The sequence below is a fragment of the Sinohyriopsis cumingii genome, chromosome 18 (assembly GCF_028554795.1).
Source record: "Sinohyriopsis cumingii isolate HCF-2022 chromosome 18, ASM2855479v2, whole genome shotgun sequence".
NCBI lineage: Eukaryota > Metazoa > Mollusca > Bivalvia > Unionida > Unionidae > Sinohyriopsis > Sinohyriopsis cumingii.
The window spans coordinates 48,591,162-48,617,812 of record NC_142978.1 but is presented as its reverse complement, the minus strand read 5'-3'; the positions used below and the strand labels follow the sequence as shown (position 1 = coordinate 48,617,812).

General features: G+C 35.5%; 1 protein-coding gene across 1 annotated transcript; it reads right to left on the bottom strand.

Moving 5' to 3' along the window:
- Window positions 1-2,345: 2,345 nt before the first annotated feature.
- On the bottom strand, window positions 2,346-22,538 carry LOC149776584 (uncharacterized). Its single transcript, XM_089942459.1, has 7 exons — window positions 22,160-22,538; window positions 20,622-20,712; window positions 13,497-13,618; window positions 10,674-10,761; window positions 7,137-7,228; window positions 3,964-4,090; window positions 2,346-2,820 (listed from the first exon to the last, which is right to left on the bottom strand). The coding sequence occupies exons 1-7, from the start codon at window positions 22,333-22,335 to the stop codon at window positions 2,764-2,766; spliced, it is 753 nt and encodes a 250-aa protein (XP_089798585.1). The 5' UTR covers window positions 22,336-22,538; the 3' UTR covers window positions 2,346-2,763.
- Window positions 22,539-26,651: the final 4,113 nt, after the last annotated feature.

The window sequence follows — 26,651 nt, the reverse complement described above, 5'->3', positions numbered from 1 at the left end:
CACTCATTCCGTCATTGGGTAATACAAATGTCCTGCTCCAGACAGATATAATAAAGGTCAGGTTTGCATGTGCCCCTTTGAGAAATCTTCTGTTCCAGCATATATATATATATATATATATATATATATATATATATATATATATATATATATATATATATATATATATATATATATATATATATATATATGTGTGTGTGTGTGTGTGTGTGTGTGTTCCTTTTATATCGTAATCATAGCGCAAAAGTCATGCTAACTCCCAATAACCTCTATCCACACCCTTTTGTTGCTTTATCGACAATTGTCATCCCTGCCAATGATGAAGCATGTAGTAATTACTGTTACATGTATGTATCTCAGAACCAACTAATGTTACCAGTCAGGTAAATGTATACGTCAATGTTTTCTCTACAAGTGTTGTCTCGTCTTTTATTTAGAACTATGTGAAGCGTGATACTTTAGTAAACAAGAAGCGGTTCTTTTAGCAAACATCACTTAACGAATAATAATAAGACTGTATGATGTTGAACAAAATCTATTCTGTTGATATCGCCTTTTGCCCACAAGCAGTGATGACTTAGCTTTACTGAACGATCTTAGCCTTATAAGTCCAGGCCGGTCAGTCGGATTCACTTCTTGATACTATTAAATAAATTTGGCAATGAATGATCTACCAATAATACTACCGAGTTTGCAAATATGGGACTTTGTTATTCAAGTAACCTGTGAATTTTTCCTTTAATATACAAAATCAAGCGTGGCATCGATTTTGTCTCCTCGTAGTCAGCTTGGTAATATCAGAATCCGGAGCTTACAGTCTAGTTTTATATAAAAAGTTTACGAATACTCCAAATATAAATTATATTTTCGTGCTTGTTCTCTCCAAGATCATGAGCTTGATGTCGGCCAAGATGAGTTCAAATGACCCGTCAATGGGTATTGCACCAACTCTAACACGACGAGACTCTGTTCCTTTGTGTCCAACCACGACCGACGTTGGAGAGTGCTAATGTATTTCGGAGATAGTTTTTCATCATTATTTTAGCAAACACTCAGAATGATTGTATTTTATTGTTTGCTCTGTTTCGCTTCTGTAGCGTTGTAGACTAATTCATATATCTCACAGATATCAGGTGTGGATGCACTTGCTACATTATAATACTGAAAGTATCTCTTTAGTCAATTTGTTTCTTGGTAATCTTCGATGTCTTCAAAGTCATTGCACAATATTACACATTGATTTTTCAAGTTTTATACTGTAAGCCTTTTATGATGGTATTTGTCTCTTCACTAAATCCAAACTCTATCTGTCTGTGACTCACTCAGTTTAGAACAATTTTATAAGATATAATAACTGCTTAACATTGATACGTATACTGGTTGTTCAGAAATCAATATTACTGGATGAAAGGATACGATAATGTAATACGAAATTCAGTATCAAGACCCCTTTTGAAACAAATCACAGAATATAATGTCGAAGAAAAATACGAAAGGGAGACTGGTGCCAGAATACATTGTTATTAAACATTAACATTGCTTCATAAATGTTCTGGAAGATACCCCCAAAAAAGCTCAACGGAAACATCGTCGTGGCTAATATTGTGCATGTGTTATTTAAAATATTGGACTCAGAGGTACCCTAAAAAGCTCAACGGAAACATCGTCATGGCTAAGATCGTGCATGTGTTATTTAAACTATTGGACTCAGAGGTACCCTAAAAAACTCAACGGAAACATCGTCATGGCTAATATGGCTAATATCGTGCATGTGCTATTTGGAATATTGGTCTCGGAGGTTCTGTGCCAACACCACAATACATATACCATCGGAATAATGTTTATTATGTGAGTAACATCGATCAGACTGGTATCTTTGACCGCACTTTCAAGATTACAGGCCACTACTGTTCAAACTATATATACAAATATGTGAGCAGGTATATGATCGTTTAATTACAGTAATATCGTACTTTTACACGTATTAGTCTCAGTGCCGTGTATACATTGTACTGTAATAACATAGGCTTTTTGATTGTAATGTTGAGAATAAAGGTTAATAATACCTTACAATTTGGCTTCAGTTCAGGAAACCTTTAAAAGCATAAAACACACACACACACACACACACACACACACATATATATATATATATATATATATATATATATATATATATATATATATATATATATATATATATAATACACAATTACGCAATTCACCTAATAAATCAATGCCATATTTCTAATTGGTATATTTTTCTGACCTTTCGAGGGACATTGAAATTACGAAGGTACCAAACTACAAGAATTAAAAAAATGAAAAAAAAAATATCACCGTATATACAAACCCTTTAAGTTTGATCCAACTGCAAACTGCACAGACCCATATCTGCCGCCGCATAATGCGCCGGCACATCTGGGTCCACGCAGTTTCTTAGGAATAATCAGTAGAACAAATATGGACCCTGATCTTCCAGCGTTAGTGTACCGTATGTATGTATCCAGAAAACACAAGATATGGTCAGTTTTGTTTTCGGTTTCTGGGTAATAAATGTGGGTAATAACTGTTATATAGAACTCATGTCCAATCAACACCGATACCATCACTGAATGTATTCTAAAAGTCATTATATATACAAAAGTGCTCCGTATACGTACATACGAAAATGTTCCAGCATTAAAAACGTAATTTGAGGAAGAAATTATTAGGTTTTGTTTAAATAACAAGCCGAATATATTTTAAAAAGAACATGATCCTTCATATTTTCTGATATCCCGAACGAAAAGTCCGACAGATAGTGAAATTGACGCCATCCTGAAAGAAGAAAAAATGTTTTCCTCTAGTAAAGTCTATACTGTAACGATTTATCTATCGATAAGTCGTTAGATTAATATATTTTATTTAATGACTGAATGATGTGCCCAAAATATTTATTCTAATTCAAGATAAGCTGTAAAATAGATAAAACTAAAATGTGTAATAAATCAATGTGAAATTTATAATTATTTTCTTTTATCATTTGAGGAGCATCGAAATAAACAAGGTACCAAAACTATAAGAATTAACTTTTATATCCAAAGAGACAAATTATATTACCTAATATACTAGCTTATAAGTTGAGCCAACTACAAACTGCACATACCTATATCTGCTGTCGCATAATGTACCGGCACATCTGGGTCTACGCAACTTGTTAATAATACAAAGTATAACAAACACACTCATAGATCTGTCGGCGCATGGTGCATATGGCATGAGATGTCACTAAATAACACAGCAAGACACCTCCATCCCACCCAACTTCTAACGGATTTTGATTACTAAATGTTATAGAGTAACTATGTCCAACCAACACTCCATACCAACACCAAATGTATTCTAACATTCATTTTAAAAACATAACTGTTGCTTATACTTACAACCTAAGAAAAACAATAGAACGAATTTTCAACAACAATCTAGAAAGTCAATGGTCTACAGACGATTTGAAGCAATTCGTAATTTAATGTGCAGTAACTAACTGACTAAAATCTATAGCAGCAACAAAAGATTACTTGTTTCTGTTACGATATTCTCTTTTCATGCCCAATCCTCTCTCTCTCTCTCTCTCTCTCTCTCTCTCCATTGCTCTATTAGTACGTCGTGTGCAACAATGATGCATCTCAGTAATTTTTGGCTATGTATGTTCTCTCTCTCTCTGAAGTTACATGATGATTTTCTTTAACAAATTGTTCAAGATCTCTTTGCTCCTATCGTAAATGTACTTTTAAGAATAAAAATGTTTCAAAGCAAATGTAAATTGTTAGTAGATTTCTATCAAAAACAATAATAAGGATGATATGGCCAAACCAAAAGTGACATTAACAAAAAAGGCGAAATTCACATATAAAGAAAAGAGCCTGATAACAACAACACTACACTACAAGGTATAATGGTGAGAAACTTTAGAAATTCTACCTTTATTAGCCCTGGTACACTTCTCCAGAATTCAATATTTGGAACCATCTCCAGTCCACTTGCTTTCATACGGACTTTCATATACAGTATTCCACCTATTAGGTAAGCCACCATCAATGAGAAGAATCTGCAAGAAAGACACGATTTAGGAATTGTCGTGAATGTAGCATTCAGGTCATAACCATTTCTCTACATAACGTAGACAAACAAATATAATACTGATACATTCAGAGTGTGCAACAACGACAAAAGTGCCCTACTGTTGTATCTGTGTCATCAGTCTGAATTGTTACATATAGGAACTCACTGGGATGTCTAAGAGATCACTCCAATCAATATAACACGAGCCTCCTAGTTATGTACAGGTCTGAATCATCTAATTCTGAGCCCAATACAGCTATACAAATTATACACATATAAAGGACAGTTTAAGGACTAATTTGGTGTGTAATTGTAGCTCTATAAACCCCTCTCCTCTTAATTGTCCCGGTCCCCAAAAGCCTTAATCCGGTCCCTCATCAAACTATATCGCTTCTGTCTATCTCTACATGAAGATTTATTTGAAAGTGTCATGTGTGGTTATCCTCTTCTATCTTTCTGACATTGTATATTTTATTATGTGATCGTTGAATGCAATCTGTACATCATTTTTGAAAACCGAAAGATTTCATCTTAATATGCTTCAAATTGACAATAAAAAAACAACAAAAACATTTGGATATTGTTGGCTGGTTTTATGTGACCAAAGAAATTATTATATTCTTGAGAAATTCCAACTTTAAATTTAATAATAAATATATTTTTCTACATGTCTGATTCAACATGTTTAAGATATATACGTGAATTGAAGTTACAATTCTTTACCTTGATCTCTGACATTGAAACCAATATCATACATAAATGATCGTTGAACTTGTATCACTGTCATCATATACCCATATGCTAAGTTTAGTAAAATCTTTAACTCATATTTGTGATGAGATTAATTGAAATTATCTAAGTTGTATCATTCAAGGAATTCTTCAGATATGTCCACATAATGAGTTAGTTAATTATACAGTTATATTGCTGTGTTATAACTCTTACAAGCCAGAAAATCAGAGTCAAGACCATAAAGCCAATGCCCGAGTTTCTGAAACTTAACTTGTTCATTAAATGCCGCTAAATACAAGTGTGGTCAAAATTTAGTTATTTCTGTACATATCACTGTGTTCATAAACACAATACCAGCACTGATCTTTATAGACCAGTCTGATTTTTACAGTCTGATTTTTTACCAGTCTGATTTTCAAATCTCCTTCACAAAAGTGAGGATATGTTGGAGGTTCGATCTGTGCTATTTTAAGAACAAAATTAATATCACAAGAAATGTTTTAATGCTTACTCCATATCAATGCCAAATTTATGAAAGAGAAGTAGTGATTTTCAAATTGGAAAACATGGCGCTCTGTTGGAAGTCGATTTTGCTGGTGTGTGTTAGTGAAAACCCAAGTGCTGATAAGACCATCCGATCGGATTGAGCATACACATACAATATTTACTGGTTGACCATGAAGGGAGCCTTTAGGAATGTTGAATTTGCGGCATTTTAATAGAATAAGTTTTTAATGTCAGAATGGCTATACGTCCAGAAGAAGTAGCTGTTACCAGATTGTCAAAATTTAGGAAGTCACGTTGGCATAATTGTTTCGACCAACAACGTATACCAAGGAGTATTTAAGTGAACACCCCATGCTGATACGACTATCCCTTTAACAAACTTGCTTAAGGGTCCTGAGCGGTCTGAAGTGCTCGCCCTTACCGACAGATGCCATCTCAACTCTGTCCGCGTGGGTTTGAATCCCGGGCTCGGCTAGTGTAGGTATGTGAGAAAGCTTGCCAGTAGCTTTACGTGGGACGGTGGTTCTTAATGTGGTTATCCAGGGTTCTTCCTCCACTAGTTACACTGGTTGTCATGTATAGCCTATCGAACGCTGAAAAATGGCGTCACACCCAAATCAACAGCAGCAACAACATTAAAAAAGTAGTGATTAAAAGATTGTTAAGACACCGCCATGGCGATTTTGTTGTAGGTCTGATTAGCGTTGATTTTATTAAGGACTTTTAGAGCCTTGTAATTAAAATTCTATGTCGTTACTACGATCCATTCAAGGCCCTAAGTTTGAAGATCGGAGCAAAACTATTTTAATTTATGACGAAATATGTATCATAAGAAGTCTTGTAGTAAAAACCGGTGTCTATATGATTTTCTATTAAAGAGAGATAGCGATAATAATATTTTCATGATATTTAGAGGTCAATTCTGATTAGTACATTTTCGTTTAGAAACAACTACATATCTAAGAAAGTCCTTAAGTATGGCTTCAGTTGTGGCCATACTGGATGTCGGATCGGCATTATTTTCACTTCGATCCAAGTAGGCATCACATAACGCAATTTACTTGGAATTCTATGTCTTTACGGTTCTATGTTCAGGAGGATTGGCGATAACAACATTTTCAAGTTGGCAGTCATCTTCAATGTGCCACGGAGCACACTTTCATTAACCATACATCATAAGAACTATTTTAGTGACAACCCATCTAGCTATTCAGTGCAAGAGGCGATAACAATGTTTTCAAGATGACCGCCATAGTGGCCATATGGATTACGAGTTCAGCACCGTTTTCACTCAGGACCAACTAGGCATCAGAAGTTATTAGTGAAAACCCAATCTCAATTAGACCGTAATTTCTGGAAGATTAGTAGGCTGTCATGATTATTTTAGTTTTGTACCAGCTAGACTTTGCAGTTGATGTGTGTAGAGTGTCATGGCAATCTCTCAGTAGTTCAGGAGAAGTTGTTAATTCAAATGTGGGTTTAGTCATTAAGTAAGTATTTAAGTAAGCAAGTTAGTAAGACAGCGGGCGAGTAATTGATGGCGTGAGTGAATGTGTGTGTGTGAGAGAGAGAGAGAGAGACAGACAGACAGACAGACAGAGAGATGAATGAGTGAGCAAGCCAGCGATCGAATGAATAATAAACAATCAAGTAGGATCATAAACTAAGAGCCCAAAAGCACAGAAAGATAGAAAGAAGAATTAAATGACTAAAAGAGCAAAGTATAATAAAGCCAATTAGAAATTAGGGGAAAGTCTACTGTTAGGAGAGAGAAAGAGAGAGAGTTAGTTTACATTATGCAAAGCACTGTTCCAGCACTGACGCTAATGACGCTACCTGTCATCTTGCAGCCGTCAATACACGCACACTTGGACGTTAAGCTCATCTGCAAACAAAAATGTCAGTATAAAACTCCGATTGATGTAATTTATAAATTTATCTCTTAAAATGTTCAAGAGAACTGATATGCATCCATCTTCACAATGAAGAAACATTGTCATGTCAAGAGCTCAATTTAAGGGCAAAAATTATAATAAACAAACAACAATGCTTGAGTTTTATTAACAACAGAGCATTCACTTTTTCGCCATCAAAACGTTTTTTAATGTGATATCCGCTCTCCTTCAGCCGATATTTAAGTAAGACTTCTGCTGTAAAAAGTAAAATAAATGTTCTGTCCCAGTTCTTTTCTTCACATACGAAATTCCATTACATCAAACCATAACCAGGAAAATCATAGATGATGATATAAAGAAGGTAAAGTCGCAAATAAATATGTGGTGGATGCGATAAAAACGAATATTTGAAAAGTTTACCATGGGTATTAACTCTTCTTTTCGATTTGCCCATGACATGTTCTACCATAAACAAAATTAAATATTTTCATTCCACCTTTACCTTCATTAATTATTATTGAACGACACTTAAGCAGACTTCTTAGCCTAAACGTTTTCTCACTTAACATACTATATCGTTCTTTACAAATTTCTCCCAAGGCAAGACCAATCTGCCTTTCGTTGTAACAAATATTAGTTTTGCAAGGAAAAATAATTCTTCATCACATTAGACAAATTCACAAAATATTTTTAAGATAGCAAGAAATGGCATTAAAAAAATCGCATGATTTGTGTTATGATGACATTTTTAAGTAGAAGCATACCCATTCTCTCACTGTATTGTTTAAAGTATTGTTTAAACCAATTGCATTGTCTATGAAGGGCCATGACTAGATTAGAAGTCAGCCAACTGCACGTGAACTGTAAACGGAGTCTTTCAACTAGCAATACTGTCTAACAGTCACAAACTTAACAGATTTAGGCAAATGTTGTTACTTAATCGATAGGGATAGAATATTGAAACAAAATATGGAAATGTAAAATCGTTGGTTTGGCACTCCGTCCGCGTCTATTATATTCACGTTATTGTTACCTTGTGTACAGTGTAACTTTACGATCAGCTAATCAAGGGGATGAAATATAGTCTAAGTGCTTTGTAGAAGTGGTTATCCGTGTTTCATTACATGCCCAAGATGTACCTTGAAGAATAGGAGTGGGTGTCTTTCTCGATCCTACACACTGTGAGGGCAAATGTTGATGTCTAATGTCAAGTGAGTGAAAAACACACTATTCAACTGCAATATGATTGTTATTGAAATTAAATGTAATCTAAATGATGTAAAATGCAGGAAAGTAGTATCATCCATAGCCAGATAGTCTTTACTCTACGTAATAAATATGGCTGTTAGACACTGGCCAATGGACAGCATAGTTAGTTTCTACTATGAGGAAAATTATTTAAAACATGGAAACCAGGACGATATATTTTTTAACACTTGTCCGGTTTGCAATAATTCCATGCAAATGTTTTTAATTGAAGACGAAAACAAATACTGTCTTCTGCTTCTTAATCATTAAAAACTAACTTTCCGAAGAAAACTATGCAAATCATAGTATTGCGGTGCATATATTTTTAATGATCCAGAAAGCATTTGCAACCAGGATTTAAGAAAATACCATCATAGTATGCTAGATTAAATCCAGGACTAATGATCATCAACAAAATGTGGGTCGGTGCAGAGGAATCATGGAACTTATGCGTCACTTTTCCGTCTGGAACTCGAAATTGTAATACAATCATGCACAATACTAGCTTACGCATGCGCAGTATTATTCAAGAGGCATTGCCATCAACTGGTCGCTATAATAACAGTTCTGTTGCATTATTACAGACATACGACAGAGGAAGTGCGTGACACTCTTCACCAAAGGTATGTGCACTCAATTTTTTAAAATTATATTTCGTCTAACTCAGTAATGTAATAAATGACACCAGCACATCCATACTCACAACGAATCAGCTGCAAGTTGATGTTTTTTTCTTCTCTTTCTGTTGTGTCGCTATGGTGATAGTACTTACAGAATGCAAATGTTAGAGTGCATCCAAAGTTTTGATTGTAATGTAATTATTCAATACAAATATATTAACTTAGGCTACTATATTGTGGCAACATGTCAGTTAGAAAGCATCACTATACCAATTTTTGGTCATCTCTATAAAATGACGTCAACATATTGCAACCGGTAGCTCAATGGACTGACATTGGATACTTTGCCTTGATCGTATGAGTAATAGAAATATTTCATTTTGTATATGGCAGCTGAACACTTCGATACATTTATGCTCGGAAGCAGTTCAGCCACAGGAACTGGAACGTGGCTGAGGCTTTGTACAGATGTTGGTCACGTGACTCATCCACACAGAGGCAAATACGATGATAATCACGCATGCGTCTAGATGTTGCTGGAAATCAATATAAAGAAGATTTTTCATTTTTTGGCAAGAGGCAAGCCAAAGTCTGATCTCTTGCATTGGATTTCATTCCATAAAATGATATGATTCAACATTATATTTTATGTACAGTGCACAATAATTAGCTACCCACTATGAAATAAGTACTGCAAGTCTTTTAGAGTTGGATTCCATAATAAAATGGGTCTAGAAATAATACGGTATGGCATACTGTATCAGGTACGTTTAGCTGTGTCTGAGACAAAGCAGTTGACAAGAAACTGTATTTTGTATCAAAACTTTTTTTGATACAGGTTGACATTTATTTTCAGTCAAAATAATCACTATAGGAGGTGCAAAAATGGGAATGAATGCTAAAATGTGTGTATGTTGTGAATCGGAAGACCATGTGTGTAAGTCAGGCTTAGTTTATTGGTTGCAAAACAGAATGCAGTATTGTCCAATAAATGCTTTCTCGTGAGGTTCTCAACCGCTTTAACGGCAATTTTTCAACCCCGACAATGAAGTAAGCGGTAATTACTTTTGATGTATCTGAGAAGTACATACTACATGCCAATCAGGTAAAGGTATATGCCAATGTCTGTACTATTTGTAAACTATGCTGTAAGAGCTTGAACAGTACTTATTAGAACCTAGATGAATACTAGAAATGTATATCGCTGAGATTCGTTATTTCCTATTATGTTGAACAATATCTATCTTGTCCATATCGCCTTCTGCTCCCAAGCTTTACTGAATGAACTTAGCCTTAGAAATCCACGCCGGTCAGTCGGATTCACTTCTTGATACTATTAAATAAATTAGGCAATGAATGATCTACCAATAATACTACCGAGTTTGCAAATATGGGACTTTGTTATTCAAGTAACCTGTGACTTTTTCCTATAATAAACAAAATCAAGAGTGGCATCTGCCTGATTCGTAAAAGCTACGCCATAAAAATTCAATCAAGCAAGAATGCCAGCTTTAACTTAACAATGGCATCAAGCCATTTTTCAAGCGCGTCACAGTATTGTTATTACAGAGAGGCCTGTCTGCAGTACTCCGTTTGTCCTGAATAACGGAACTTGCGCCTTCGCGTCACATACTAGTTCTACAGTCGCAGGTACCCTGAAAAAGACATATTGCTGTTATGTTAAAATCATCATGCGAATTATTTCTAACAAGAAATCATGTTATTTTATTTCAAGTATTTTTTAAAAACAAATTCCTGATATATCGTGACATATTCCTTATTGTATGGGAATATATTCATAAGTGAGAAATTCTGGTTTTACTCTTTTCAAAACTGGTGGACATGAAATCTTGATGGCCGTACGCCATCCTATGTATTAGCCGATCAGAAGATGATATTATTCTTATATAAGAGATGAATGACAATATGTATCCAACTAATTCTTACAATTTGCATGGCAAACTAAAATAGCACTTCCATTTCTTTTAGCAGATATTATATCAATCATGTTCATAGTTTTCTGAGCGTTTTGGGAATAGATCGCCAGTTAATCATGTTGGATATTTTCACACAACCATGACCCAAGTGAGGATACAATGAATGTGATTCCTAACTGAAAAATAGGCAACACTTTTATAAATACTTTAACTAGGAAGCCGTGATAGTATATCAAGTAAAGTTATTAATAAGCCTGGTGGTATAGCGGGGGAAAATAGTGAAGAAAAAAATGTAAGCTTGATTACTTGGGTACGAATATACATGACACGACTAAAGTGTAAGGACTGACATGCATATGGGATCAGAACGGTTTAAATACAATTTCATCTAACTTGCTTACTATAAGTTGAACATTACCATTTCTAATATATAACAGCCACGTATCTTAGATACGTATTCTTATATGTAACAGCCACGTATCTTAGATACTTATTCTTATATGTAACAGCCACGTATCTTAGATACGTATTCTTATATGTAACAGCCACGTATCTTAGATACGTATTCTTATATGTAACAGCCACGTATCTTAGATACGTATTCTTATATGTAACAGCCACGTATCTTAGATACGTATTCTTATATTAACAGCCACGTATCTTAGATACTTATTCTTATATGTAACAGCCATGTTTCCTGGACGCTTATTCTTATATGTAACAGCCACGTATCTTAGATACGTATTCTTATATATAACAGCCACGTATCTTAGATACGTATTCTTATATATAACAGCCACGTATCTTAGATACGTATTCTTATATATAACAGCCACGTATCTTAGATACGTATTCTTATATATAACAGCCGCGTATCTTAGATACTTATTCTTATATGTAACAGCCATGTTTCCTGGACACTTATTCTCAAAACGTTTAGAGCAAGAAACTCACTCTTAATTTCAAAGTCTGAAACTTTACCGTTGTGAAACTTTAGTTGGAGCGAAGGTTAAGAATCTAGGACATATTGTGTTTTTCCTCATTTAAATCACTCTCCTAGACTGCCAAATTTCAGTGACCTAAACTACCTTTACTTATCAAATCAAATTTTGGGATATTATTCTCTAGCTTGAATCTCATACACAATGAAGTTTAAGATTTCGAGGCCAATTCATCCGTTTTATTTGTATTAATCTCTTTTGCTTGCACGAAAATTGGTTTTACGTTGGAAAAGTATTGGCTATTAATGGTGATCCATTATTGTGAATACACTCATTTACAGACTGATTCACTGCGGATAATCAAAAATTATTACAGACAAATATGAGTATTGATGCTATTGGCAAAATGAAGCTATAATCATTAAAAAAAAACTTTTCTACCCGAACAACGAAAGCGAAACTGTCTCTTTAGCTATGTACATGCAGACGATTGGGAAGCGCGTGTAAAATTAAGGGGCCATCTCCTTTCAAGGTAGAGACAGTTTGATAAGACAGTATTTAAAAATTGTTGTTAGTGTTCGGCTCTTGTAATAATGCCTCTACTAGCTTTTAACTGAACATCTCTATACATGATTGCAGTTTACACTGTGTCTAAAGAATACGAGTCAAGTCCATAGGACGGGAACGCTCGGCATGGACTGGCATGGTGTGGTCAAGCCAAGACTCGAACTATCAACCATCTTCTCGCTGTCGTGAGACCAGAATTGTAATCATTTACCACTGCGACTACTTGTTGAAATATATTATTACGCTATATGTACAGTTCGTGTTTCATTCACAGAAAAATGTCAAAATAATTATTGATCTTATTCAACTTGAAATCTCGAGTGATTCAGCGAGATCTTCGCCATTCGAAAGTCTGGTTAATGGTGTTACAGACGATAGTAATGTTCAAAATGAGACTTGCTAAATATCATGTAACATACATGATTGTTTGGTAGGTTAAACATTGTTTTTGAAGAAGAACAAAATATTAGTCTCGTAAAGGCAATATTTGCATAATTTCATTTATGTTCTTGGAATGAGGACATACATCATGTATAGGCGATCTTGTTTTAACTTCTGCAGGAACATCACTGAGTACATAAATAAGGATTGTATACTTTGACACCAATACATTTAACGTCTCTAAAGCACATTGTAAACATTGTTATGTTTATCGCTTATAAACAAATAGGGCTTGTGAATTTTACGATACAGATGTCATTTTTCCGAAAGCAAAATTAAATAAACGACAAAACGACACCTATTGGTAGTTATTGATTGTGTTGATCTCTCCTAGTCAGACGAGAATCGGACTGAACGATATATATATATATATATATATATATATATATATATATATATATATATATATATATATATATATATATATATATATATATCAGCCATTTTTAACGAGGGATGTCATGTACTAAATCCGGTGTGAAATTTCATACAAAGTAAACATACCCGGCATCTTGGTTGTAATAATACAGGACCAACTTCTTAGTGACTGGATCATTTTGAAACGATCCGTCATTTGGGTGTGCGAACAGAGCGTGTGTCCTGCGATCAGAAGTAGTTAGGCAGATCTGAAATACAATAAAATATTTGTTTCTCCCAAACTTTCATCCAAGCATATATTGTTTGAGTCATGCAGTGCATTCTGTTTTTAATTGCTAACGTAGCTTTAACAATTTTTCAGTCATATCGCTATGGTGTCTACCGTATGGCAGTTTATAGTGATGTCGAGCAATTGGTCATAATGCCGCATCATGTCCCACCCAATCACAATATCTTGACACCAGTCCGACCAGTCATAACACTAACCTCTGAATGCTGAACGCCAGGCGAGGCAGCGTTTAGTACCATTTGTATAAGTCTTTGGAATAACTGCACCAGGGTTCGAAGGAGAGTGTTTTATAACTTCTGTTCCAGAAATAATTCACTATTCGTTCATGACAACCAATATGCACTATTTAATTCACCAAGATATTAGATAATAGAATATAAAAAAAACATTTGTGTCCGTCCATCATTAGAAAAAATGGTAAAGACTTTGTTATTATCTCAAAGTGCAAAGTTTATAAATCATGTATTAGCTAAACAAAACCACGTACTTAATGTATGAAAATTACACTTTAAGATTTGTATTGCTTTCGAATGTAGTGACATTTTGTAATATATAACGGTGATATAAATTATAAAGAATATAAATGTACTTAGATTTCCTGTTAAAGTGAAATGACGCTTTAACTGCCCTTTCTGTAAAGTGACTTTTCAGTAGTCTGTTAGGTAATTTCGTCCAGGTAATATCATCTTCAGTTAACTAAACATTTAATTTTAGTTACCATGTTACAAAGATAGCCTGTATAGTTAAAGTCATAGCCCATACAGGCTAATTTTAGGCATGACTGCTCCTTCCTGTGTTTCTTATTCTCTTCCCATTCTTCTTTCTTCCCGTCAATTTCTGACGACGTCTTTAATCAGGTTTTGGGCCATGTAGATGAAACTGGGGGTCCTCTTGTCAATTTTCCTCTAAATGAGATGTTGTCTGACCCTGTGCACGTGCAACAGGGTCTTCGCCCAGCCTTGCAATTGTTGATGGCATGGTAATACTTGACAAGCCAACGATTTGTTTCATAGCTAGACTGTGGAATTACTTTAGATGGGAGAAACACTGAGAGAAACATCCCTGCGATTTGACACGCAGGAGTGAATGAACCCACTAAACATTCTAAGGGAAATCAAAAACTACATTCATGACGAAAGTGCACACAATATTGTCCATGGATTCGGATCCTTGTAATCATACATTATTGAACTGAGTAGATACATATTGTGGTCACATGAAGTTAATAATGGTGGTATCTTCCTGAGATGGTAATCCATAAAAATCAAAAAAGTGTTCCACTCTGTGATCGTTGGGAAAGAAGATAGCTACCCAAATCGTCTGTGTTGATATCAAAATCTTGAACATATTTAGGATCTGATGCCAAAGGTCATATTTATGACATGGCAAAGAATTCCAAGAAGTTCCCAGGTATTATGTTTACTTTTTTCCTTTTTTTAGAAGTAATTATAAATAAGGCATTAATCCACACATGAAAAATTACGTCAAGTAAGACTATTAACGAGACGTGTCAGTACTCTGTTACAAGAGAGCTTTGATGAGTGTAGCCTCCAGACAAGTCGGTGGAGGTAAGAAATAGTCACGCACGCCGTTATACCACTTTCTCAAAATCTTCTCTGCTGACATAATAATACATGTTTGTTACAAATACTCTTATAACTTTTCTTCATGACTCATCAAATTTTTGTCATGTTGTTTCTGACAAGGATGATTGATCGGACATCCATGACAATCTTCCTTTGTCAGTTTTGTGATACGCTCAGCAAAGTCATCAGCAAAACAGGAAAGAAATTGTGTTCTTGTTGTGGACATTATGACATTAAGCCTGTGTTTTTCTCTTCTTTTTCTGTATCAAAAACATCATCATAGCCTACCGACAAGGTGTCATTGTGTTCCATCTATTCTTTTCTTCTTATTATATAGGATCACTTCTATCAAACAGTTGATTTCCAAAGTATTGTCAAAGTATGCATACAAGAAGACGTTCACTGTGTTCGCCCGAGCTAAATCAAACCGAAGTTCCACATGAATTTTATGGGATGGAAATGATACCCCTGGCTGTCATGGTCTGGAGTGAAATCAAAATTGCGAAATACCGTAGTTGCTGTTGGGACCTAACTGTTTTGTAGCTTCTAACGGTGTCAAAAAGATTTCAAATAACTTTTTCCTGGCAAAGTTAGGTTCAAAAGGTCTGGTACACAGCATGACCATCTATGCTTGAGCTCGAAAGGATTTGATCGAAATATTGCCTCTGTGTTCCGATGTGGCGAGATTGCTAACGATGCCAATGAGCAAACATTTTGGTTCCTGTCCCGGGATTACATGATCTTCTATCGTAATCGGAATATAGAAGCAATGTTGAAGGTTTCACTTCTACACGTCTTAGAGGATACTTGGCGGTTGTTCTGTTAAATGTTTGACTGATGTCGTTTCCGACTTTAGGTAAGAATTCCACACGGCTATGGTAAAGTCGGGAAAAAAGTGTGAAGCATATTTCTAATGATCGTTAGGCGCCCCATCATTTATTTTTCAGTTCGTAGCAACGCATGCTTTTTCTGGTCTTCTTGAAGATTTCCTTTCGACTTTGTCAATGAGGATGCTTTGAAGAAATTAATTTCCTTGTGTTAACAATGCACCTTCTAGGTTGTCATCCATTTTAAGATGGCTGAAACGCTGCGTTAACATATCTCCAAACCCTTCTTGTTCTCATTGTTAAGTGACTCCTTGATAAACTGTTTATCACTTGGGTTTTTCACATTTCACTGGAAAATCGTTTTCCTTTCGAGAATATAATATTTTGACCAAGGTCTCTTTTTTATACTAATATTGACACGGTCAAAATACAATTTATTGAGAAAACGGTAATGGGCATGCACCAAGCAGCAATGGAAGAATCCACTTTGGAATGAGAGACCCTCAGTAACGGAGCGGCTATATTTCTTACCACGTTGTACTCGACCACCTAGGAATACACTGGTCACTCCTTGTAATTGAGGCTAGTAAAAAGTTCCTTGTAATATTTCTCCGTTCATGCCTCCCAGTATATCACGTCCACGTACTTATCCAGTGACACGAAACCATTCTTTTCGTCCTGTTAAGTCAATAACCTTTGTCAAGTACGCTTGGATTTTCCAATGCGAACCCCAATCTCAGGTCTTCAACTCTTATTTCCTTTTTTGGTGGGTGAAATTCCAAACAGTTATTCAAAAAACATCACTTCGTTTTCAGCGGTCACTTCTTCGGGTGTACATCTGATGCTGCGAAGTTTCAACTGATTGTCAGCTTTGACGAGACTTGGTAACACGTTGATATATTTGGGAATCTGTTGATGTGTAAAGTATTTCCACAAGTGTCCTTTTCAACATCTTCGAAAACGTCACGCGACACTTTTATTTCAGGATTTTCAGTTGTGAACAAAACGATTCTCTTTTTTACAGTTCTTTTGTTTGAAAACCTTGGTTCAGAAATTAGTTGTCTTGTCTGTTTGTCATCTTAAAGGGTGATGACTATTTTGTTTCAAAACCAGTTCTTGAATGCTGCCATTCAATTGAAATACGAAAGCTGATTTTGAAAACACATCGATGATGTAAAACACATATTTGTAACTAAGATTATGCACTGCCGATTGAGAAACATCAACTAATTTTTACTCGCATTAATCATATATACCTTCTACCTTGCGTTTGACCTCTAGAAAATATCGCTGAATGGGGTAGTATAACGTGTGTCGATTATTCTTTTAGCCATCTTACAAATATTGACTTTTATGTTTCTTTTTAGCAATACGATACATTTTTCAGTTCATTCGTTTACCAGCAGAATCAGTTGTTGTCATTATTTTAACGCCATTTTTCGGCACAAGATAGGCTATACATGGCGGCCAATATTAATGGTGGAGGAAGAACCCGGAAAAAACCCGCAAAGAACCACCGACCTACGAGAAACTACCGGCAAGCTTTCTCGCATACCTACATTAGCCGAGTCCGAGACTAGAACCCACGCAGACAGAGGTGAGATGGCAGTGATCTATAACGGTGAGCTCTTTAGACCACTCTGCCACTCGGGGCCCCACCAGCAGAATGAGCAGGATTGTCCTAAATGCTAGCCAAAAAAGTGTATCCATGATGTGGTTGGCGGTTAATGTTGTTCCTAGTGCACCTCAATAAGTTACCTACGGCTCCACACTGCTCTTAGTCTTATGTTCATGTGATATTGGTTTGAATTGCGATGAGGGTGGATGTGTCCGATGAGCAATATTGTTCGGAGTGTCATCGATTGATGAATAACTTTTTTCTTCATTTCTTTTTGTCACTTCTGTAGTCCTTTATTAACTTTATTCTTCTCCCGAAGAAGGTGTAGACATCATCTTTTTGACCTAAGCTTTCATTTCTTCTCGTCTGGGAGTATGGACAGTGTTAAGAAGGTGGATACGATCTAACTTGGTGTTTGAGCAGACAGAGTTTGAAACACTTCTCTTGTGTCTTATTCTTCCATCGCTACATTTGTGTCTGTCTTTGTGGCTTCTGGATTATCTTTGCTTTTCATGACAGTCTTGAAATTTCATAGAGTATATTTATCTGTCTCGTCTAAAGCTTTCTAGTGAATTAGGTGAATGCGTTGCAAGATTTGTCCGTTCCGTTTAGATTTTACTGTTTGTGATGAATCGGTTCATTCAATCAAGGATTGCAGTTCTTGTTGTATATGTGACACCATTAAGATTAGGAGTTTAATTATGTGTACCATCGCTTGCATGGAATCGAAGTGAGTTCTCGTGCTTTCGTAAGACCCAAACGTACAAAAGTTATATATTTCCAGAACAGGGTGTCCTTTTTATCTTCTTCCATCTCATCTCATCACTCCTATTACAAGAGATCCATCATTTGATCAGGAGCAGCCACTTTGTACAGCATAGGTAACAATCCTCCTTGTTCAAATGAATAACTTGTTTTAACTGATGGGTATTTTCTATTTTACCTTCTTGCGTAGACCATCTTGATGTCTTCACAATCGTTCTTTCTCTATCGTGGACACCGTTTCTCTCAGAACTATCAAGATTCAGACACGGTAAAATGATTTCTTTGGCTTCCGTTAGAATGATTTCTTTTCGCATAAGATGAATAGATTAATTCAGTGCTAACAAAACATCCCAATGTCAGCTGAACCAGAAGTCGCTTTCCTTTATCTTTCTTGGAGGAAAGTTGTGTTGTGGTTGGTGTATTCGTCTTGGTGACATCTTTGTTTCAGAGGTAAAAGCACCTAAGTTTGTTTCAGGAGCAAAATCACCGAAGTCAATCTTATTTCGTACTATTTATGCTGGATTTCGTTTCTAGTGATTTTCGTCATGTCAGCTTTACTATGGTCAAATATGGGGCACCAAACGACCATTTGTCGTTTCAAGAGACTAAATCTGTACAGTTCTTGTTTAGATAAATCCAATAAACTTTCCAAGACACCTGCTCCGTCTGGTACTTTTTGTCTTAGAAGAAGACAATTTTGTAGCATCAGCAGCAGTCGCTAAAGCGGTATAAGAAGAAGAAGACGGAAAATTAGAAGTTCCTTTAAAAATAAGTTTCCATTTATCATTAGATTAGGAAACATAAGTCGGGAATCAAATTTTTGTAGGCATCATCAAGAACGGAAGGAAGGAGAAATGGTCATCAAGCGGTGGGATTTCTGGAGTGCTTGCACGCTCTAGCAGTAGTACGTCGTCTTCTTCTAACAGTTGATATTTTCTTTTTAGGGCTTTTCCTTTTCGTCTTAGAGCGTGAACTTGCAACACCATTATGATAATTCTGTTTTGTCCTTCCGTCTTCTTGGGAATTTGGCTCTTTTGGTTCACTGAACAGTTACTATGGTACCTCACTCAATTACTGTGTTGAATTTTTCATTATCGGTGAAAGTACATTCAGCTCAAAATTAAACTTGGTGTCCAAAGCGGATCCCTCACTCTGCCGATGTCTTGAATTATATCTTTATGTGTCCACGTTTGCATTCGCAATGAAGAGTATGTGTTGGAATTTTCTCCTGATTATACCGGATCTCAGCGTGTCAGTACGGAAAGGTGTTGCCCTTTCTCTCATTACAAATGTTTTAGGCAGTACATTCAAAGGTATCGGTAAATAACTCACTACAATTGGAACAAGGAAAATCATTACGTTCTTGTATACCGTATACACTCCTTACCTAGCACTATGAACTGCAAATATTGGAGATGTGAATGCCAGTCTCTTTTGTTCATTCAAAATAAAACAAAATCAACTTGTTTTTTTTCTTTTTCTGATCTTCCTTTAATCCTTCTTCGAGTTCTTTGTCTAATTTTCAATTCGACATGGATGCTCGAAGGCGGTTTTATTTCCTGGACAAAGTGTGGCTATGGACTGTTGGTTTTGGATAAAATTTCCATACTCTGAGCACAGTCTTAATATTTCGCAAGGACTTTCCAGTTGTTGAACTTGTTACATGCGAAGAGGGACTACCTATCAATCTATTAATTTGAAATTCAAAATATCAATTTAATCGACTTTTATTAAATTTGTAAGGTTCAAAAATGCTCTTTCAATATAGCCAGCAATAAGCCAAAAATGTAACAATGACACAAATTACGAAATTATCGGTTTCTCGTAGTTGTCATCATAACGTTTTAGTTGTTGATAATTGTATTTCCTATTTATGCGATTCGGACATCTCCACTTTGTGTTGCTCAGACAAAAAAAAACATATCATTTTCTAATAAACTGGTAAATATTTTAATCTTCTGATCAGATATTCCTTTGTACCCTAACGTTTCTTTGTCATCTTAACAGAAAGTGATTTCTTATGTATTATATATTCACATTTCTCTCTGCGAAAGGCTAAGAGGCTGACTTAGCCAGACGACTCAGTCAGAGAGAGAGAGAGAGAGAGAGACAGAGACAGAGACAGAGAAAGGGAGAGAAAGAGAGAGAGAGATTAATTCTAAATACCGCTGCATTTGTACATCCTGGTCCCTCATTGAAGCCATAACATGGGTTGAATGAATAAAAATTTCCGTCAGTCGACAACACATCTTTGAACCTATCACGCATTTAAAAATAAGAAATAAAAATAGCATTGGCAGTTCCAAAATAGTATAATCAGCCATACACTTAAAAACACCATGCGAAGCAATTTTTCATACTAGTATAAAGAATGGGTATTCTATTGCCTACGTACATGAATAATTTTTCAAAAACTCACACAAATACTATTGTGGGTAAAGTTTTAAAACATTTGGATATGATTTAATGTAATTGGTTGATTTAGTGTAATTGGATAGCAATTAGGGTAATTGGTAGGTTTAGGATAATTGGTAAACTTATGGTAATTCGTGCAGGAGAAGATTAGAATCATCACTTTTTAATCCTGGGTCAGACACGAGAAAAGGGAGCTATCGTACTAGGATGGCCTGATTTCGGAGGAACGGCTTTTTGAGAATGGACATAGTTGTGGGTGTAACTTTTCAAATCTTAGTTTCTATATCCTTTTATTTTAATGAAAAATTAAATAAATTATACTCTAATATGATTCAATGCAAGGAAATAACTCTGGACATGTGCAAAATAAATTAATAAAATCCATTCATTAAAATATATGTCTGCTTCCTTTTTTTATTTCTTGCTATTTGTCAGAGATTATATTCAGCAAGGATACAAACAGTTTTCACCGCATAGAAATAAACATAAATAATAATTCTACTCAGAATGGGTATCTATAGTAAATTAATGAGAATGAGTGTAAAAATACAACTACATTTTGCTAAAAGTATGGTTAAATAACTACAGCTATTGTATTTATTTTTGTTTTTGCATTGAAATTTTTTAAGAATGTATGTTTATAGTGAACAGCAATTACCAATTGAAGATAATATTCCAGTCGGATATGAATGTCAGGATCTTGTCGCTTTGAGAAAAGGGAGACATTGTAATTTAAATATGAGCTCACAATTTTAATTAAAGTTAGATGAGAGAAGTTAATGTTAAAAAGGTTTTAATTGTATATTAATCTTCAAAAATATTCAACCCCCAGAGGTGATCAAATAGTAGGTTTGTCATGTAAGAAACAAGCTGAATGATCAGACTGGTCAGGGGCCATTTTAATTTGTTATGTGCGCTGAGTGACTTACAGCAGCTGCTTTGGACCGCGATATCAGTTCGAGCTATATAACTACACACAAACAGGCAGAAAAAATGAAGAACTTACATACTGACAGACAAACCTACATACATAATCGATAGATTGGCTACTAAAACGACAAACATGCGGGCAAGAGCTACGGCAGGCGGACAAAGAAGAAAGATGACACGCAAACAAATACACAATAATGTATCTATCCATCAACTGAACGATCGTTATTCTATCGATCCACCTATCCATCAATCATTCCTTTCCACTTCCTCTCTTCCGCCATCATTCTTACGCTCCTCGCATACTTCTTCCTTAATTCGCCGCTTCTGCCTTCCTTTGAAGCGCCATATAAACTTACCTTGGTGTGGAGTCTGTGTTTCCAAGACTGCTTAGGTCCACAACGCTGCCGTCCTTAAATGTACATTTGCACGAACTCTTATTTACACATGGATTCTGACATCTTACAGTATAGATCAGCGACAAGCAGACAATAAATATGTATATATTTGCCGACAATACCTTCCAGGTAAACATTGTGTGAGGAAATTGAAATTGTATTCTCCCACTGATTACAACGTACAAAGTCTTTATCAAGGTATGTACGTGTACATGTATTAATTGTTATCGGGTACAATCTACCTGTTGAGTGCGAAGGGTGTGTATGTGATTAGGATTTTTAATGTAGCTTTAACAGTGTTTCAGTCATATCGCTACGATGTCTGCAGTGTGGCAGTTTATAGTGATGTCTAGCACTCAGGCATCGTGCCGCTCACATGTAGCTTGATGTCGCACCCAGTCACATTATCCCGACACCAGGAAGACCAGTCCTAATACTGACCTCTGAATGCAGTGTGGCAGTTTATAGTGATGTCTAGCACTCGGGCATCATGCCGCAGACATGTAGTATGATGTCCCTACCAGTCACATTATCCTGACACCAGGCCGACCAGTCCTAACACTAACCTCTTAATGCTGAACGCCAAGCGAGGCAGCTGTTAGTACCATTTTTGTAAGTCTTTGGTATGACTCGACCGGGGATCAACCCACGACCTCCCGCATCAGAGGCGGACGCTCTAACCACTAGGCCACCGGAGCGGATGCAGAGTGAAGGGACGCCGGGATTGGTAGTATCAAACTACAAAATGACGGTAATAGTTAATTAGATTAATCAACTGGGGATATTTCGTTGAAGTTGATACCATGGCGTGCAATGTCTGCACCAACTTGGATAAAAGGATATACAAACGTATACCTCCACTAAATCATTATTTCACCTTAGCTCCTACTCTTCAGTTTGGGGTGGGTTTCATAGCACCTACTACTTGAAGAGAAGGACGCGAGAGCTAACTTTCTATATTCATGAACATTAGTTGTATATTCTATGCTAAGTTTTAGACTTTAGCCCAATGTTTTGTGTGCATTATGTAAATAATGTTATACCTCGAAACAGTAAAATTGTTGAGGGGATAGATCAAGACAAGGTGCATGTCGCTTATTTTTACGCTTCACTGATTTAGGTCCAATTTGGTGTTTAAAGTTTATTTGTTCACTTATGCCGATGCTAGAATCATCACATTAGATGACTGTGTACATGTCCGTTATTATTATATCCTTACCGCAAAAGGAATCTGCATGTGACCTACATTTCATATTTCACTAGATTAGGTTAAGTGTTTTAGTTTAGCCTATAAAACTTTTCACAAACGTCGGCCACGCATATATCATGGTTCAATTACTTGGGTTCATTCTAAAACACTTTCCATGCCAGACTAATCAAATTACATAACTGAAGCGCCGTTATTAGCACCAGAGCATTAAAACAAAATAATGTCATTGTGACCTGTATTGCACATTTGTAACGTTTTACATTTGGCTTATAATCACATTGGTTTTCATCTACTGTATAATACCATTATATTAGAAACCATAAACCTTGGCGAGAGGATGCATCTTGATGACAAACCTAAACTCCCAACCACTCTTGTCTAAAATAGGTCACTATAACCCATTTTTCACTTTCCACCGATTATGTTTTAATTTGATCTTAATTTAGTCATTAGAAATACTAAAACCTTTATTTAATAAAAAAAGGTTATACAGTGAATTTCAATGACTTATTACTTTGCTTTTAAAAACTATTTACAGTTGTTTAGATAAGAGTAAATACCAGTCTTTAAATAAAATATTTTTTCATATGTACAGGTCAGCTTTAGGAGTGTTAAGATGGGTTTAATTATTACAGCCCAACAAATCATTGTTATTTTTTTAAGCAAACGCATTTTAATTTTGTTTAATTTACCTGTTGACTATCTCCTTAAATTCTTTACTGGAACTGTGCTACATACTTTTACATTTGGTTATGAAATTTGTGGATATCAAAATATAGACGCAATTTATCCAAGAAAGAGTTTTTAAAAAAAAAAAAAGAAATTTACGATTTTGTCACCTTTGCAAATAACGGTATTCGTTGTAAAAACAAAATACCATAGAAGACTTGGGACATTGTTATGTTTGTTTGACGTGTTCTTTTGTTCATATTAGATCTTTGGTAACATAATGGAAATAAACTGCAATTTTGCAGTAAAGACAAACCTGAAAATCAAATATAAAGAACTCGTCAAAAGGGACAATTTATGCTTAAAAGTTAATTGGAATTAGAAAATTACCTAGTAAGCTTTCCAAGAAAGTAGTATAAAGTGCTTACAAAGGTTCGATCAAGCAATCTTCGGTTTCCAGTAGAAAAAGGTAGTTGGGAAGGAATGCGTAGACATGACATTAAATTTATGTTATCTAGCAGTAGTAGGGAAATCGTGATGAATTTCATTATTTGCTCCAAATGTTCATGTTTTGACCGACAACGTTAGTGTCACTTGAAAATCTTCTTTGGTACTAAATACAATATAATAATATTTATAACGTTAATAAGTGTGGAAACTATCGGTCAGTTGAAAAGTGTAGGCTTGTGCATATTCTGCTTAATATATTTTAGTCCTTTTGTGTTTATCCTTTAACATTTTTATAACTACTCATATGTATAATGTCAAAGAAACTATCTTGTTTTTCCTCGTATGTTGCCGGATAGCGATCTGAGAGATAAGAAACCTTTTATTCCTATTCTTGTTATTGAAAACAGTGTCCATACCAAATTGCATCAGACTATTTAAATGGGTCTTGGTCTATGCTGATTACAAAGCGGTATCCCATGTACAAAGGGCTAGTTGTCAAGGGCCATAACTCCATGCAAAATGAATTTGATGAGACAAACGCATTAAGTTTATCTAAGGCTTCAGACAAAGTAAACCGATTGCATAAGAATGTCAAATGGTCCATCCGATGTGTTGATTACATGAATCCGTTTCAGCAGAAGTGTGATGTTACTAAAAAAAATGGGCAATAACTCCTACAAATTCGGATCTGAAAAACACATGTACACACAAAATAAAACTAATCTAACCGTAACGGTCACAGAGCTCTGCTTGTTACAAGCAACACCCGATTCAAAGACATGAAGTGATTGCCAAAGGGATAACTCTATTTTCTTTTTAAATGGAGTTCACGAAACAACACGTACAAGGCACATCTTAGTCTGTGAGAAAAGGTACACGCAGGTTTTTATTAAAATATGTTGAATAGTTCCAGAGCTATACTGATTAGATGTATGTGCCGTTTTGGAAATGAAATAATGATGTAAAAAGACCAATAACTCGTCAAAGCTGAACCTGGAAAAGACGAAAGCTTTCCGATGAACTTCTGTCTACACGCAGTTAGCGATTCCGCCAACAAATAGTGACACATAATGTATGAGAGACGGACGTACAGTAGAATGCACGAAAAAAGTGATTACCATATAACTCCCGCATCTACATGCAAGGCAATAATAATAATAATAATAATAATAATAATAATAATAATAATAAAATCAACAAAAAGGACCAGCTATGTATAAGGCTGATTTTGACCCTGGTTCAAATTGAAACGATATTTTCGTGGGTTGGAAGAATGCAGAATACGCAAGTATTACTTGGCGCTGATCGTAACTCATTACAACTCCTGCCATCAATTCATGTTGTGTGCTATACTTTCCAATATAAGATAAAAACAAAACTGGTCGAAAAGAAACGGATTGTTGCTTGCTAAAATATTGTATAATCGTTGAATAAAGTCAACTATACAAGAGTATTATAATGGTAAAGCTAATATTTTCTGATAGTTTCAGCGACGAGAACACCAACTGAAAGTGAAGATGAAGCCATCTTGCAATCCGGATTATGTGAGGTTATATTGTTGATTATGGTTAGATCAAACCTGAACTATCAGAACAAGCGTGCAAGAGTAACCTTCAACAGCGTTCAACTATTAATGTTAACAACTCTCCATCACAGTGACAAGCAGTACTGTTTTGTTGTAGAGTTTCATTCCTACCTCAAGTACGTGCTAATGAATGTTAAAGACAAGTGAGATAAGTTTTTTAACTTATTGTAGGATGATCAAAAGCAGACTCGGGTTAAACAAGAAAAAAATATACAGAGTGAAAGGCGAGGGTTAAATGAAGTTTAAATGGGTGAGAAACATGGATTTAGCTTTCTGGCTCTATCGGAGAAGCGGTCCAGAGACCACAGATAAAATCTCTCGATGTAGTAGTTGGACCACTAAGAGTGTTTATGGTATCTTTTCGATTCAAAAGGCCACTTTGTCCAGATACGTGTGCTTGACCTTACTAGTGGCACTAGATATTGTTATTTCTCTAAAGTACTGCCAAATGTTCTGAAACATTATCGAACCATCCGTCTGTGCAACACCACACGAAGTATTTGTCTCCATGACAATGCAATGACGCATAAATCCGCTGT

Bases quoted from the DNA above. Each gene is read 5' to 3' on its own strand.
- LOC149776584 (XM_089942459.1), bottom strand. From the start codon at position 22,335: ATGTTTACCTGGAAGGTATTGTCGGCAAATATATACATATTTATTGTC. The intron at 20,713-22,159 runs GTAAGTTTATAT...AATGCGTGATAG, and splicing joins AACACAGACTCCACACCAAG to GTTCAAAGATGTGTTGTCGA. The intron at 2,821-3,963 runs GTAGAATTTCTA...TTCTTCTTTCAG, and splicing joins GTGTACCAGGGCTAATAAAG to GATGGCGTCAATTTCACTAT.